This window comes from Triplophysa rosa, linkage group LG11 (genome assembly GCF_024868665.1).
Source record: "Triplophysa rosa linkage group LG11, Trosa_1v2, whole genome shotgun sequence".
Lineage (NCBI taxonomy): Eukaryota > Metazoa > Chordata > Actinopteri > Cypriniformes > Nemacheilidae > Triplophysa > Triplophysa rosa.
In genome coordinates this window covers 8,996,336-9,012,496 of record NC_079900.1, presented here as the reverse complement: position 1 = coordinate 9,012,496, position 16,161 = coordinate 8,996,336, and the positions used below count along the sequence as shown (strand labels likewise).

Sequence of the window (16,161 nt, the reverse complement as noted above, 5' to 3'; positions counted from 1 at the left end):
CCAATAACAGTAACTGAATGATTGGTGCACTCATTAAAAAGTGCCCATCTCCAGGGATGTAGCCGTCACAATTTTCATAAACGTTCATTAGCATAATGAGAATAAACGGAGCCTGCCTCCCACCACTCCATGATAAAGGAGTTCAATACTGATCAATAGTCATATTTTTCCTGCTGTTTAAAAACACCTGTTTATCTCTTTACTACATCTGTCTATACCGCACCTTCCCCATGTCTCATACCACCGTGTCTTCCTCTTCCTCAGCATCCTCCTGTTGTGGGAGCAGTCTGTAGTGTTCAGCACCCAGCGTAAGGAAGGCAATATGAGGCCGACTATTGTTTTCATCCAGTGGGGAGTGATGGTTATTTGTTTCTGGTTCTGCGGAATTGCATTTGGAGTAACGTTCTCTTGGATGCTCAGCTTCGCCCTCCTCCACGGTTAGGCTCCGCCTGTTTCTGAAAAATGTAAGCAGGTAGCCAATGGGAACAGGGAGAGATGCGGCGATGATGAGCATGGAAAGCATTGCCAGTGCCCAGCCAGGGTACTCGAGGCTAGTTTCAGAACCCTGAGAGAAAGACACAGAGAGAGATGCTCACAAAACCACTGATGTTACAATATTTAAATATAAATCTGCTATATTTACATTTATATCTATGCATTTGACAGACGCTTTAATCCAAAGCAACCCACACTGAATTATACTATAAAATTGTTTTCGAAGTATGTGCAATCCCTGGGATCGAACCCATGACCTTGGCATTGCTAGCGCCATGCTCCAACCACTGAGCTACAGGAAAGCTATATTGAATATATCTGAATATATAGTATCTACAGTTTTATTATATATGGAAGTTCTCTAAAGTTATCATTAATGACTCCAGACTTTTTCATACAGAAGCCATTTCATCAAGGTCTAGCATGTATCAGTTTGTATGTTACCATGTTGTGGTCCCACGCTGTGTAAGTGGGACGTTTGAAGACCATACGGAGAAGACTTGCAGCCAGCAATCCCACCATACTGAACAAGCACACATATTTCCACAAGTAGCAATATATCACTGGGGGGCGCCATTGTAGCATCACCTCAATATCATCCAAGAACCTGCAAGACAGGACACACATTGAGGATCAAAATACTGTACATAAATGCAGATGAAAGTATTAACCTTAGGCTAATCTGAATAATGTTCAATGATTTCCTCTCACCGTTCAGCGCCGTAAATCCAAGCCACGCTGATAGTCTCAAAGATGACAACGATGATCAGCGGCAATGTGGCGGAATAGTCATCAAACATTGTCACAAAATAGTTGCCACTCTTCTGTGTGAAGAGCAGGCCGATGATGAAGCCCAGCATACAGCTACACACTGCAATGCATAATGACAAAATGACAAGAAAACAGAACAGAAGGTATCATATTTTAAAGCCCCCATAATCCAGAAAATGCACTTTTAAATGTCCTGTGAACATATCAGTGTGTCAGGAGTGAGTGTACAGAACCACCCTAGAATGATAAAAATCCACCCATTCATTTGTTTTAAATCCCCAATAAACCTAAACTGTCCTCTTGAACGAGCTGTTGGCATTCTCTCAGTAACCTGACATCACATCGATTGAGCCCTCCCTATGACTGCTCTGCTGTCTCCGCCCTCATCGAGTTGAAAACTGTCCGCCATTGTTTTCACGCTGGACTACTTACAGTTAGCTACAAGAATGTTTTGTAAACAAACAAGGTGTTTTGTTGTTGGATGCAAGACTGAACATAAGTCTTCATTTACTCCCGACATCGAGCCTCTGTGGGTTAGTTTTATTTCTTTTATTTCTGTGCAGAAGACATCAGGTGAAGTCACTGTACACCGGGATGCTTCACAAACGAATGTTAGTAAAATGCTGGATTCATAATGGGTCATGTTTTCAGTTTTTAAACATATGACGCGTTTGTCCTGTGTATTGTCACATATAAAAACAATATGCACGTTGTAAAGACATAACGCAAAGTGCATTCACTCAAAGAGAGCATGTTTTCAGTTTTTATAGATATGATGCGTTTATCCCGTGTATTGTCACGTATAAAAACAATGTGCATGTTGTAAAGACATAAAGCGGAGTGCGTTCACTCAGAAAACGGCGTCCTCAGTTTTTAAACAAATAACGCGATTGTCTTATGTACTCTCACTTATACAAAACAATGTGTTTGGCTTTTAAAGATGAGACAGTGTTTCTCATTCGCTTAATGACCATCTCTTCAGTTTTGTTGTTGGAAGCACCGTCCGGCTCACACCGCCCTGTGCTTTCTGCTGGAAAGGGGGCGGAGACCAGCAGCTCATTTGCATTTAAAGAGACACAGCCTGTTTTTCCCATAGACACAAAATATGGATGTAGTGTCCATGACGTCACCCGTAGGTTTGTGAAGAGTAAAAATGAAGCCTAAAGAAGGCAAAGCCGGTCGTCGCCATCTTGGCATCGCATCATCGCTCGTCACTCCCGGATAATCGTAAATGGGCAAAGAGGGACATGGTTGGAGCTGAGGCGCCCGGTTGGCTGAAACCACTTGTCACTCAAGTGGCCACGCAACTATTTTGCAGAATTTTAAGGCTTAATATAAGTTAAACGGGTGAGTTATAAAAAAAATCACCCTCCTCACAGTTGTCATGAAGGGTAAAATGACCTATGTAGACCAAAATCATTTTTTGTACCAGGCTGTAAACATGTTTTTTGTGCTGTAAAGTTGGCCATTTTAACATGGGGCTCAATGAGATTCTGCTCTGTTTTGGAGCCAGCCTCTAGCGGCCAGTCGATGAATTGCAGTTTTAGTCACTTCTCTGTTGGTTTCACGAGAGAGACAGGAAGATTACCCCTTGGTTTTTCCTCACAGGCAAAAATGGACATGTAGGGCACAGTATAATACAAGATAATACAAGATCTGTGGTGTATTTTGAGTATTTATCCACATTCTGTGGACTCCTAAGATTTAAATTATATGTTGTGAAAGGGCTACATTTGGGGGCCTTTAATTTTGGGGGTAAACTATGCCCTTTAATTACTGACAAAACAAGCAATAGGAAAATGTTTGTATTTTTCTCCAGTGTTAATGACTTCATGCTTTAACAACAATGAAATGAGCTCTAATAGCCACAAAAGTGATAAAATAGGATCTGTATCAGCCTTTAGAATCTTTTCTAATGACTAGTGTATTGGGGGCAAAAATTGATCTAATAACCAGTTAAAGCCCACCATCCATTAATATCAGCCTGTAAGTGAACAATATGGGTGTACCTGTCAACATGGTCTTGTGACGCCCCAGCGTTTTGAAGTTGTCCATGAGTGGGGTGAGAATCCCCTGCATGGTACCAAACATGGTAGACAGGCCCAGATTCAACAGCATGAGAAAGAACAACGCTGACCAAAACGGACTTCCAGGAAACAAAGCCATCGCTTCTGTAAAAGCTATGAAGGCCAATCCTGTGCCCTCCACACCCTGAGAGATGAATGGATACATAATTCTGGTTAGACATATTTAACAAAGTACCACTATACTATGCACCAAAACAGGGGTCGGCAACCTTTTTGACATGACGTGCCATTTAATTTTTTCTTGGTAATCACTGTGCCATATCAACATTATTGTTTTAAATTACATTCAATTATATCTCAATATAATTGTCCAGTATATGTAATCTGCTTACACAAAACATTAGAAAAGTTTTTGAAGAACATTTTTTTTTGAGGAACAAGCATAATTCATTGAATAGAATCATGGGGATCAAATAATTTTTCAATTTTGTTTGATAATTGTATTGCGTTGAATTGTATTATTTTAACTAAGATGAATAAATGTTGTATAAGTATTTCGGTCATGTTAGTAATGTAGTTAACTAATGTTAATAAAATAAAACGTTATTGTTTACTGTAACTGTACACACACCAGCTGCGCCATGTGGCGCCTGGTGGTGGCGCTCCGCTACAACTCTGGACTCAAAACCCTGCCGTACCATGTACAAACTGTAAATACATGTAATTTGTCAAAATTGTCTTTATTGTATAAATAAACTTCTGCAAGATATATTTATCTGTTTGGGAATAACGGGAAAAAAATAGCACATTAATACTATTTGTTACTCAATTCTACCACATTAATAGCAGACACAGAACAATAACAACGGTTTTACCAACGTGATATAGAGCCTATTCATTAAATAACGTTCAAATACCACATATTGATAACACCTAGAATAACTAAATCCACCAAAGGGGGTAGAGCTTTCTGATACGTAGCACCTAAACTCTGGAATAGCCTTCCCGATATTATTCGAGGGTCAGACACACTCTCCCAATTTAAATCTAGATTAAAGACACATCTTTTCAGCTAAGCTTTCACTTAATGCATAGAAATGAACAGCAGCTACGCTAATTATTCTCTTTATGCCCCCGCCTCGGGATGCCCCAACTAGAGATTACGCCAGCTACATCTGAAAATCCCGTGCCATCCTCCTGTGAGAGCCTGCGGACAGACTGACCATCCCAGCTCCATCCAAGGCAATTCCATCACCACCCAAGAAAAAGGCGACCATCTGACCAGCCCAGACAATTCTATCCCCAACCAAGAGCAAAGACGGACTACTTGTCACAATAAGGCTAAATTTACAATACTTGGTATTTAATGCTAAATTTACATCACATGACAGCAGTTTGAAGTTATAGCTGCACTCAGTGACTTTGATTGGAGGTTGCTGGGTGGGTGTTGGGAGTAGGGGGGGGGCTTGTTGGTTGTGGTTTGGGGCGTTTCATTTGTTGGGGCTGTGTGGGTCTGGTTTGGTCCTGTATTGTGGTCGATGTCGGACACCGGAGGAATAAAGTTACATTATGCCATTACTATTTTTCCCTGGTTGTTCCTCTGTTGTCTGGTGTCGATCTCGGAATGGGACCGGGTTGGACCTGCACGGTTTTGGCAGGTGGGGCTTCCTGGGTCGCGGCTGGTGGGCTCTCCCTGTTCTCCGTGGATGTTTGCTCGGTGGCTTTTGGTCGGGGTCACTGAGTGCAGCTATGACACGTCAGAGGAGATCTGGCCCTCCCGGCTGAGCCTGGTTTCTCCCTAGGTTTTCTCTTCTTTTTTTTTCTCCTTTATTCATCATTGGAGTTTGGGTTCCTAGCCACAGCAGGGCAGTGTTGGCTTGCTCACCGGGAGACTGCATATATTTATTTATTAGATATCATTTATTAGAATGATCTTGCTTGGTCTATAAACACCATGCACTGTGCTGTGTTTTACCTTTCTGTGTTTTTCTGTTTTTCTTATTTGCTCCTGTAAAGCTGCTTTGTAACAATGCACATTGTGAAAATCGCTATATAAATAAATTGAATTGAATATTGTTTCATTAAAATAACAAAAATAGGTTAAAATTGGTCCCACTTCCATCAGCAGTAGACTTTGAACTTGAGCTCGCACATACAGAATGTATAGGCTACGTGTCCAGTGCGATACAGCTGTATAGACGGGATGCATCTTTACAGTATATTTTAAGTCTAATTTGATCTAATATTAATTAGTCGCTCTTTAAATTCTTAAATGGAATGGAGGGAGTCATACTTTGGCAGGAGTCATTTTTCGGCACCACACCGGCGAGATGCTTTGCCAAGTTGGCTCTTGGTCTGCATGCTTAAAACATCTTTTACAGGCAGATATTGTGGTGCCACATCGAGCCTCTTATCTCATTGATCTTCTTGTTTAGTTTTAAAGTAAGTTTGATAAATGGCACACAACATTGTCTAAAACAGTAAGAGTGCATAGAGACCGACCTTTTTGAAAGATTGTGCGGGACCATTTTTTCAGTGCCTTGCTGAGCGCCAACTGCATGAGCGCTGACACCTGACGTGACGACTATAAACATGTAAACTTGATTACAAGGATTAATATGTAATTTGTCGTAGGAACTCAAACTGGACTGAAAATTTGTAAACTAAACAAATAATATTAATTTTGGAATTAATGTAACATCTAACTGCATGTGCTTGGCGTGCCGTTGATTTTCCTTCAGCCAATGAAGTGGCGACGCATGCCTTAGGTTGTCAACCCATACACTAAAACATACAGTATATAGGAAGAAAGAAACATTACCTTGCTCATTTCTCTTTCCAGGTCACAGTCAGTGATATTTGACCCTAGCATGCTTCCGTAGTGGCTGTACCATTCTCTGTATTCCTGAAGATTCACTGATTTGGGATCAGACATGTTAAACCATGGCCACCAATGCTGTGATGAACCTGTTTCTGCCATTTCAGCCAGTGAGGCCAAATTACTGCAAAGTGACATTAACATTTAGTGAAGAACCACAATGAACAAACAAAACAAGTTAAAATTAACACTAAATTGAAAATGTAACTTCACAAACTGTATCGGTGAATGAATCATTCGTTTGACCCAGTTATGTTCAATGAACAAACTGATTCAGTTCACAAAACAGGCTAATGATTCATACACGAATTGAACTGCAGTTTTTGAATTTACTAGAGGATAATGTCTGCAAATTTGATTATGCTATGGCTTTAGACACTCACGTTGCAACACAGTTCAATGCAATATTCTTGGCTCTGAAACCGAGGACCACAAAGACGACAAGAGAGGCCAACACTGACGTCATGAAGTTGATGCCAGAGACCATGATGGCATCACGGTGGCAGTTGTTATGCACGGGGTTGTAGGATGAATATGCGATCACGGAGCCATAACCCAGACCCAAAGCAAAGAACACTTGCGTTGCCGCCTGACGCCACACCTTCACCTCCCCCCAAATCTCCAGCTGTGAAATAAGATTACAAGTGCTTTTAGAAGGTTAAATACACAGAACAGTTGTCACGGAACCAACATTTCATTAGTCAATAGCAACTGCAAAATACTAGCTAATATAAAATGGTAATAGATATATGAACAAATTAAAATATACTAATGGCATTTAGCATTTACGCATAGTTCAAACAAGCTGTAATTGAAACAACTTTTTCAAGATCTGGTACATTTTTATCTCAGTGTTGACCTAATTCCAAAGTACCAGCACTTTTGATATCTATGCAGTTTAGGGAAGCGTGAGCCCTTGTTTTTTACCTTTGGATAAAACATGTATTTGATGCCATCTATAGCCCCGTCCAACATGAGCCCTCGGATGAGGAAACAGATCAGAACAGCGTATGGAAACACAGAGGAGAAATACATCACCTGGAGGACAGGAAGAGATCAGTCATGCGGGTTTGAAGAATCATGAATGTGAAAAAGAGTGAATTTTCGATTTAAACTCATCACTGTGACAACCAATTGAAAATGACTACATTAATAAAGAAACGAAGGAAAATAATGTCTGTTAGCCAATCAGAATCAAGCATTCACAGCAGAGTGACATACATTCAAATAAGAAGCACAACGTGCGTGTACATGTTTGTGCGTGTACCCTGGCAGAAGACTTGATGCCTTTGATCATTGCGAGACACACTATAGCCCAGGCAGCAAGAAGACAACCGGTCATGATGCCGTTAAATTCTCCCGACTGATCTATTGAGTCTGAGATGTCCAGAGCCTTTCTGAACCAGAAATATGAAGTAGGAGAGCTTGCTGTACATTCCTTCACTAAGATAGCAAGACAAGATTTGTTAGAACACAGCCGTATGATGCACAATATGCAAAAAGTGTAAATGTATGTATTGTGAATGTGTGTGTTAATAACACACCTGTCTGGTTTGTGATCAGATCGACAGGGCACTGTTCCCATGGTAATGGATATTGAAATGAATTCCCCAAATAAAACAACGACCAGGCAATGATCACATTATAGTAGAGGGCCACAAAGAAACACACCTTAAAAAACAAGTGAGTTTTTGAGATGCTTTCGTAGATTGAGCTTTATAGGTATAAAGTCTACATGGTGTGTTTTGTATCCTTTACAAACATAGAGAGAAGGTCATACACTTGAAATGTTGCTGTCTTAACTGGTAAATCGTGTACATTATCATACAATTAAAAAGAATTCAGCTGCACACAGGACAGCCTCTTTAACTTTATATAAACATATACTGAGAGGAAATAATAAACCCCAACACGTATGTATGTTTAAAAATACACAGCAAAACATATGTCGTCATGGGTTGTGTAAGAGCATAACATCTACACATTCACAACGGTGAACTAAAGCTGGCTCTGTGCTTTAGAGCTTTTATTGACAGTGACAGTTCCACCAAGGAGGACAATATTTTCTTAAAACAATTGCATTTCATAATGTATTTGGTGTTTTTCATCTGTGCTTGTTTCCTGTTGAAACTAATGTAGCACTCTAAAAACTGTAGCTCATAAATCAAGTTAAAATAATCCCATCACGCGTAACCAACAGATGAAACGTGACACTTTTCAACACGTTCTAAATATAAACTCGCTAATGACACAACTGAACGTCAACATCCAATTGTCCATTATAGCAAGCATGAGAAGACAGACATTGTTACATTTGAAATATGTTCATATAACATGGTAAATCATGTTCATTTCTAAACAAAATTTAGACTTGTGGCTTTAAAATAAAGACTGCTTTAGCATAACCTATAACTTTATGGTCTTCATATTTGTGACCCTGCCTGTGAAACCTGAACTAAAGTCATTTTTTGTGATTTACTATTTTCTATATGAAATCATTCTACATAACGCGAACAATATTCTGTGAAAATATAACTCTGATATCTTTAAAGGGTTTTTTTTTCATTAAAAAGAAAATTCTATCATTATTTACCCACCCTCAAGTTGTTCCAAACCTGTATCAATTTCTTTGTTCTGGTGAACACAAAGGAAGATTATTGGAAAAATGTTAGCAACTGACATTTCTGGGACATCACTGACTACCATAGTAGGAGACATTATTGTATCATGTTTGTTCTATTGAACACAGCATCTCTAAAACAGTTCTAGGGCACCTTTGACTACCATTTTAATTCTTCCTATTATGATAGTGATGTCCCAGAAATGTCAGTTGCTAACGTTTTTCCAAATATCTTTCTTTGTGTTCAACAAAACAAAGAAATGTATATAGGTTTGGAACAACTTTTCATTTATCTCATTAATAGATTATCAGACTCACATTTATGATGCACCTAATGATGAATTTACACATTATGCACACAGAATAACAGTATAACAGTGTAATAACCGATAGCCGGTCCACACAATTCAAATTGGATTATTAAACATACTAAATATACCAAATGATGTTTAATTGAAAATGTAAAAATGGCAATAGAATATACAGTTTGTCCATTATGAAAATCATTACGCCTATGGAAAGTTTTAGAAACCTAATGTTTAGAAACCTAATGTGTGTGTGTGTCTGTGTGTGTGTGTCCACAAAGCTTTGCACATCTGTGTGGTTTACCATGCAGCTAGAGTAGCCGATGCCTGCAAGGCGGGGTGAGATGTGTTTCCAGACCCCGATGCTGCCCTGGCGGATGCTCTGCCCAGCGGCTAACTCCATGAAGAACAGAGGAACCCCAATAATAACCAACAACATCACATATAATACCATAAAGGCACCTACAGACAGAGAAAAATTGTGAACACAATGTTTTATTTCCCAACAAACACAATACTCAACACAAATACCCACCTCCTCCATTTTGGTGACAAAGGTAGGGGAACCTCCAGACATTGCCCAAGCCCACACTGAAGCCCACCTGGGCGAGCACATACTGTATCTTACTGTCCCACGCTGGCCTGTCTCCCTGCTCTTCAGTTCCCATAGCCTCGCCCTCATCAGCCGACACCAGAGCCATGTCTGAACGACCCGCAGCCAATCCACACCCATCCTCATCAGTGGGCAATGGTGGCTTCTCCATCTAGAGAACGAGAGCACAGCATTCATCACCGAATCTAGTATCTTTATTATTTAAAGAGTACATATTAAGAGATCATGAAAATTACATTTTATGCAGTGTGTAATGTTGCCGTGTGTGAATGTAAGCAGTCTGCCTAGTTGTAAAGCCGAAGGTGAATGAATAACAAAGTTATTGGCTTGGAAAAAAAGGAGTCGACTCTGAATCACGCAAAGGAGTCGTCCCTAGTCCGATTCGGAACCGCCGCGGATTTACATCACTACATACAGTCCCCGCCTACGTTTTGCTAGGACTGCCCGCGAAAACTTCACTCTTCTACCCCAAACACTGTAGCTCATGAGCCTCGTACGCGGTAGACCAATCACAGCAGACTAGACCATCTGACCAATCAGATCAGAGTAGGCTGGCGGAAAGGAGGGGATTAGACGGATGATTCGCCAAACAAATCATTTCAGAGTTAGTCAAGAAGTAAGGTAAGAATAACTGCCTATTATAACAAAATAAGAGTGTTTTTACACCTTGTATGTATGTAAACCTGTTGTTGGACACTACATGAACCAAAATAACACCTTAAAAATCAAGGAATATTTACTCTTTAACATATAATATACATATTAAAGTAAAATAAAATATTTTTTCATGTTATATTTAATATTTCATTAACCTGGTTGCTCTGTCAAAGCTTCATCAAGATCCAAGTTATGGTTCATTGATGCAACAGATGTTCTTCCTTAGAATTCATTAAATATAGAAATAGCCACAAATAAAACATAAGGTACAGAGATTTAAGATGATTATAGACTTGGATAGCTTGATATATTTAAGATCTCATTTGTTTGTTTTACCCTTTACATCATATGTGCAATGTGTTTTGTGCACTTTCTGGCAAATTTTTTGGTCATATTGCTGAACGTTGTCATCACGTACATTACGTGTCAGGTCTCGGGTCTGAACACTTGTTTTGTTTTGTTTTTTTGTCGATCACGTGGTGCAGTTTGACAGCTCGCCATGTGCTCGGTGTCCACGTCTGTTACCCTCTCATCAATGTTTTACTCTCCTCACCTGGTTTCACTTTGGTTTCTCTCTCTCCGCTCTTGGTTGCACATTTACGCATTGATTTCTCCCTCTACTTTACCCCTGGGTTATTCTCTGTTCTTTGCTCTAGGATTAGCATACTGTACATGCAAGACCATGGCCAAAATGGCAGATTTTTGAGTGACCTATGAAGCAACGTGAGGCGTGTGAGCGTCTGTTTTCCACGAGACACTGCTGTGAAGACACCTTGGATCAGCTAACTAAATGCACAGAAAACCAGAACCACTAACCCTTCATTGCTCACCGATATTTCGCTCCCCTTCTATTTATTTTCTTCTCCCCTTTCCCTCTTCCCTGGAGAGCAGTGAATGCTTTCATTGTTTCTTCATCCAAGTTGAGTTAGTCAAATCAACATCTCCCTCCATCCAGCCAGCTATCATTTTTCTGCCTCTTACTGTACAGTAAACAGAAGATTATGGGATAGCTTGCACCCACTGACAGCAGAAAACCAGAGTGAAAGAGAATGGTTTATGAGGATCTTAGTTTTTTGGTAATTTCTGCTACCAGTTTGACAAATACATTTTTGAAAGTATAAATATTTGATGTACTTCCTTATTCGTGCAAGTCTTTTTGATCCCAGAGATATAATCCTGACATTCAGCAGTACAAGTCTGCATTAAAAAAAATGGTGCCCCACAGTCTTGATATTTTTTCTAATAATAAATGTTTGCACATAGCTTGGGCTAAATATGTGACAGCAAACAGAGAAAAACAGCGCACACGCACAATTCCTCATGAGAGAGTTGACCTATTCCTAAAAACATCCCTTTTAACAAACACTGAACTATTTTAAATTAGATTTGTCCACATACAGAGTCTGCCCTTGTGTTGTTGAATTACCCCACAACTCACAAACAGGGCTGAACAAGATTTAGGCCAGTTAACTGAAACTGAAAATGCTCTTTCAGTCGTACAGTAGATGTTTTTCGTGTGTGACTCCAGAAAGGATGTTTAAAAATATATGTTGTATAGTACAACAAATGTTTTTTTTTAATTAAAAATATTTTACCACAGTACCACACAATAAACCAGCAGATATATTTGATTGTATATTTACATTTATGTTACACTCCAAGTTGCTTTTGTTCAGCAACTGTTCACTTGGTATACACTTCAAGTTGACTAAGAATGTTGAGGTTCCTCAGTGCATGTCACAACTTACAAGCACCGTATTGTGCTCATGTAACCTCAAGTCCAGGAGGTTAAGTCACTCAACATCACAAGATCAAGATTTCGGTCAAAAAGTACAGTACACCAACTTAAACACAAAATATGACATTAAAGGGATACTTCACCCAAAAATAAAAATTCTGTCATCATTCACTCACCTTCGAGTTGTTCCAAATCTGTATCCATTTTTTTTGTTTTGATGAACACAGAGAAAGATATTTGTAAGAATGCTTATAACCAAACAGATCTTGCCCCCCATTGACTCCCATAGTAGGAAAATTACTTTATCTTTTTTTTTGTTCTGGGGCACTTTTTGACTACCATTGTATTTTTTCCTACTATGGTAGTCAATGGGGAGCAAAATCTGTCGGTTATAATCATTCTTCCAAATATCTTTCCCTGTGTTCTTCAGAACATAGAAATTTATACAGATTTGGAACAACTCGAAGGTAAGTAAATGGTGACAGAATTTTCATTTTTGGGTGAAGTATCCCATTAATAAAACACAAAACTTCTAGCCTGAGTAAGAATTCAATCCAGTTACCTCCACAGATGTACAGAAATCAACACATTTATAGTCATCATTCAGTAAACTGGGGCGCGATATAAAACTAATGGGTTCCAAAACGCACTTTTTATGGTTGGGAACCCTCTCCCGTTGGTCCAATAAGTAGTGTATAAGATACAGGACTGCCACTACGATAAAAGCAGACACAAGGCAGCCAAATCTGTCTTCTCACTGTAAGACAAAGGCCTCTGCACAGCGACTACAAGAGTGGAAAAATACAGAACCTTGTTGAGAGAGAGAGACCATGTGAGTGACGGTGAAAGAGGTGTGAGACTACGTCAGAGTTGGAGAGGATATTCTGACTTGACAGGCTTCTGGATTTCTGACTGTTGGGGGGAGGCGCTGGGCTGGGGTCTGTTACGATTGTAATGTGGAAAGTTTTCAAGGTGTCCGATGCCTCCATGTCAATCTCGTGACGGGAAAAATAAACACATCTTTTATCTCTCTCAACTCTGTGCTTCCTGAATAAGTCTAGACAGTTTTGAATCCTTATTTATGCAATCGCAAACAACAAAATTATATAAGACTGTAAGCCAAACTGCAAGACGTGAGAAAGAGAACAGCTTAATTCAGAATTTAAAAGGCCGGTAATTCATCTCTTTATCTAACTGTCATCTAATCAGCTATTCACCCTGTGAACCAGTGCCTGTGGTCTTTATTTATGTAATTTCTTTGCTATCTTTTTGCACGTTAGTTTTTTACGAGTACCAATGACCTTCCCACTCAACTCACAATTTGATTGGCTGTGAAATGTCTCCATATTCATCTCGAGTTATTACATTAATCCTCCTGTGCATGTGAACACATGTCTATTTGTGTAGACAGCATCAGCAGTAAAAGGTCTATTGACAGCAGTGAAACAAGTTTTAAAATCTTCCTTTTAAGTAAGGCATAGAGTGTCAAACTTTTAATCATAAAAAAGTCAAATCATGAAGACAAAAACATAACTGAGTGAATGTTACAAAAAATGGTCATAAAAGCGTTGACTCAAATGGTATTTCATTCCAAAATACAAATGTATCATTCAAAAATGCTTCTTCAAACACTGTTTATTTTTACTTGAAGCAAGCAGGTAGTAACATTTTGTAAATTTTCACAAAAGAAAAATGTCATAGCCTACTGGTTAGAAAAATGCATATGATTACAGGATTTATATTTTGGGTCAGTTAACCCTTTAAAGTAAAGAAGAAATGGTACTGTCTTGGGACATCGTTTGATGTCCAAAATGTACTGTAGGCATTTAAGCAAGACCAGTTTCTAAAATGTGTCCTGCCGCTTATTTTAAAGTTGTCTGATACTTAAATTTAGTTCATAGACTTTGTGTTTTTAATCATGATGATGACATTATTACTTAGCATCACTTTAGAGCAAAGACTTTTAATAAGAATATGAGGACCACTGAAATATTCACTTACCCCAAAATATTTCCTTAGTGTAGTAATAAAGTTCATTTTGCATAAATCCTTTACACCTCTGGCCATTAGGGTTGGGCGATGTCCAACAAATTTGCATCGGATGATGCCTACAGTGAAACATCGCGATGGACGATGACATAGGGGTGGGGGGCGAGGCGGGGGTTATATCAGTTTGCTAGATGGCCATCTGCCAAAACATTAAAAACAATTACTGTATATCAGAGCTCCAGACTGCGACCAAATCACATTTTGCGCCAATTTTCAAGACAGCGTGAGCATTTTTACAAGTACTCGCGCATGTACGACCTGCAAATTTGGAATTTCTTCCAGTTATTTCATGTGGAAAGACGAGTAGATCTTGAGCCCACCCGTGTAGGCTGTGTGTGTGATTAGTCAACAGAGCGGGCGTCACTGATGTTTCTATGGAAGGCCAGAAGGGCCAAAACGTGTGAAACCAACGTGTTAACACCATAGACTGTATAAAATATGGACGTAGTGTCTGTGACGTCACCCGTAGGTTTGTGAAGAATAAAAGTGAAGCCTAAAGTAGGCGGAGCCGGTCGTCGCCATCTTGGCATCGCAACATCGCGCGTCACTCCCCAATAATCGAAAATGGGCAAAGAGGCAGGATGTGGGTGGAGCTGACGTGCCTGGTTGCTGAAACAAACCACGCCCACCAAGCTTGACGTATTGGCGGTTGACATTTAAACGTTTACAGCGGTTTACACAGCCTTAAATATGCAGAATTTGAAGGCTTAATATAAACGGATGAGTTATAAAAAACTCACCCCCCTCACAGTTGTCATGAAGGGCAAAATTACCTATATAGACCAAAGTAATTTTTTGTACCAGGCTGTAAACATGTTTTTTTGTGCTGTAAAGTTGGCCATTTTAACATGGGGCTCAATGAGATTCTGCTCTGTTTTGGAGCCAGCCTCTAGAGGCCAGTCGATGAATTGCAGTTTTAGTCACTTCCGTGTTGGTTTCACGAGAGAGACCAGAAGATTGCTCCTTGGTTAACACGCAATTAATGCATTAACACGTAATTGCGTGTTAACGCGTCGTTTAAGACAACATGTTAACCCGTAAATTACGTGTAATCGGGAGTAATGAGTAATTTAATTACATTTCCAGAGTAACTTGCCCAACACTGGTTATAAATAGAAATATAGGTAATAAGTAAGGCATAATATAATAATAGCATAATCATTTATTAAATGTGGTTTTGCATCTGAGGTAGTTTCTTCTCCGTCGTTCAGTTGTTCAGCCAGAACATATAAACAAAATGAAACAGAGCTCTGGAGTGTTCAGTCATCAGGTCTTCAAGCAAGAGAAGTGTAAGAACAGACCCGCTCTTATTTATAGCAGGTGATCAACAATACAATAAGCTATAAAGTGAACTAACATCATAACCTAGTAAATTCGTCAGCACAATAGATTTGAGAAAAGATTAACACGGTAATCCACAGACATTAGTAGACATCTATCTATTTAAAGCCCAAAAACACAAATAGCACATAAACTAAAGCACTGTCCTACATCAATTACATAACACTGTACATCCTGTTTTAAGTGTGAATGGCTTCGACACTAATACCAACTTTTTGTCTCTCTATGATGCCCACAGACCAGGTCCAACCAAGCCTGATGATCTTTCATGTACCATTGGGATATCGGAGGCCAACAGACCCAGCTCGCCCAGCCTGAGTCTCATCCTTGCACTGCCATGGACATATGGTGCCCCGAGAGACCCAGAATTTATTGATTATAATTCAAAACACATTCATATAAATATTATATGACATTGACAACAGGCATAATTTAGTCCCCCGTGTTTGGGGTAGCCTAAACCCCTTTTCCCAAACCTTTTTACTAGCTGGACCACTGTTTTTTTTACAATGTTTTTATTTATGTATATTGTCTATTGTTTGCTTATGTTATTGTATAAAGCACCATTAAAATGCTACAAATGTTGAAATTTTTTGTTTTGCCATTAAATTTTTTTTTTTTCATTCAGTCATACCTTCATTTTTTTTGAATACTTACCTGTTTTTGG

General features: G+C 39.3%; 1 protein-coding gene across 1 annotated transcript; it reads right to left on the bottom strand.

Moving 5' to 3' along the window:
• Nucleotides 1–1,875: 1,875 nt before the first annotated feature.
• slc6a16a (solute carrier family 6 member 16a) lies at nt 1,876–14,467 on the bottom strand. The gene is made up of 9 exons (XM_057347191.1): nt 14,106–14,467; nt 9,632–9,860; nt 9,401–9,558; nt 7,716–7,842; nt 7,439–7,614; nt 7,099–7,209; nt 6,555–6,796; nt 6,115–6,295; nt 1,876–3,477 (listed from the first exon to the last, which is right to left on the bottom strand). The coding sequence occupies exons 1-9, from the start codon at nt 14,169–14,171 to the stop codon at nt 3,223–3,225; spliced, it is 1,545 nt and encodes a 514-aa protein (XP_057203174.1). The 5' UTR covers nt 14,172–14,467; the 3' UTR covers nt 1,876–3,222.
• Between the last annotated feature and the right edge of the window lie 1,694 nt (nt 14,468–16,161).

Bases quoted from the DNA above. Each gene is read 5' to 3' on its own strand.
- slc6a16a (XM_057347191.1), bottom strand. From the start codon at position 14,171: ATGGCCAGAGGTGTAAAGGATTTATGCAAAATGAACTTTATTACTACA. The intron at 9,861-14,105 runs GTAAGTGAATAT...CTCGTTCTCTAG, and splicing joins CACTAAGGAAATATTTTGGG to ATGGAGAAGCCACCATTGCC. The intron at 7,210-7,438 runs GTACACGCACAA...CCTGTCCTCCAG, and splicing joins GCATCAAGTCTTCTGCCAGG to GTGATGTATTTCTCCTCTGT.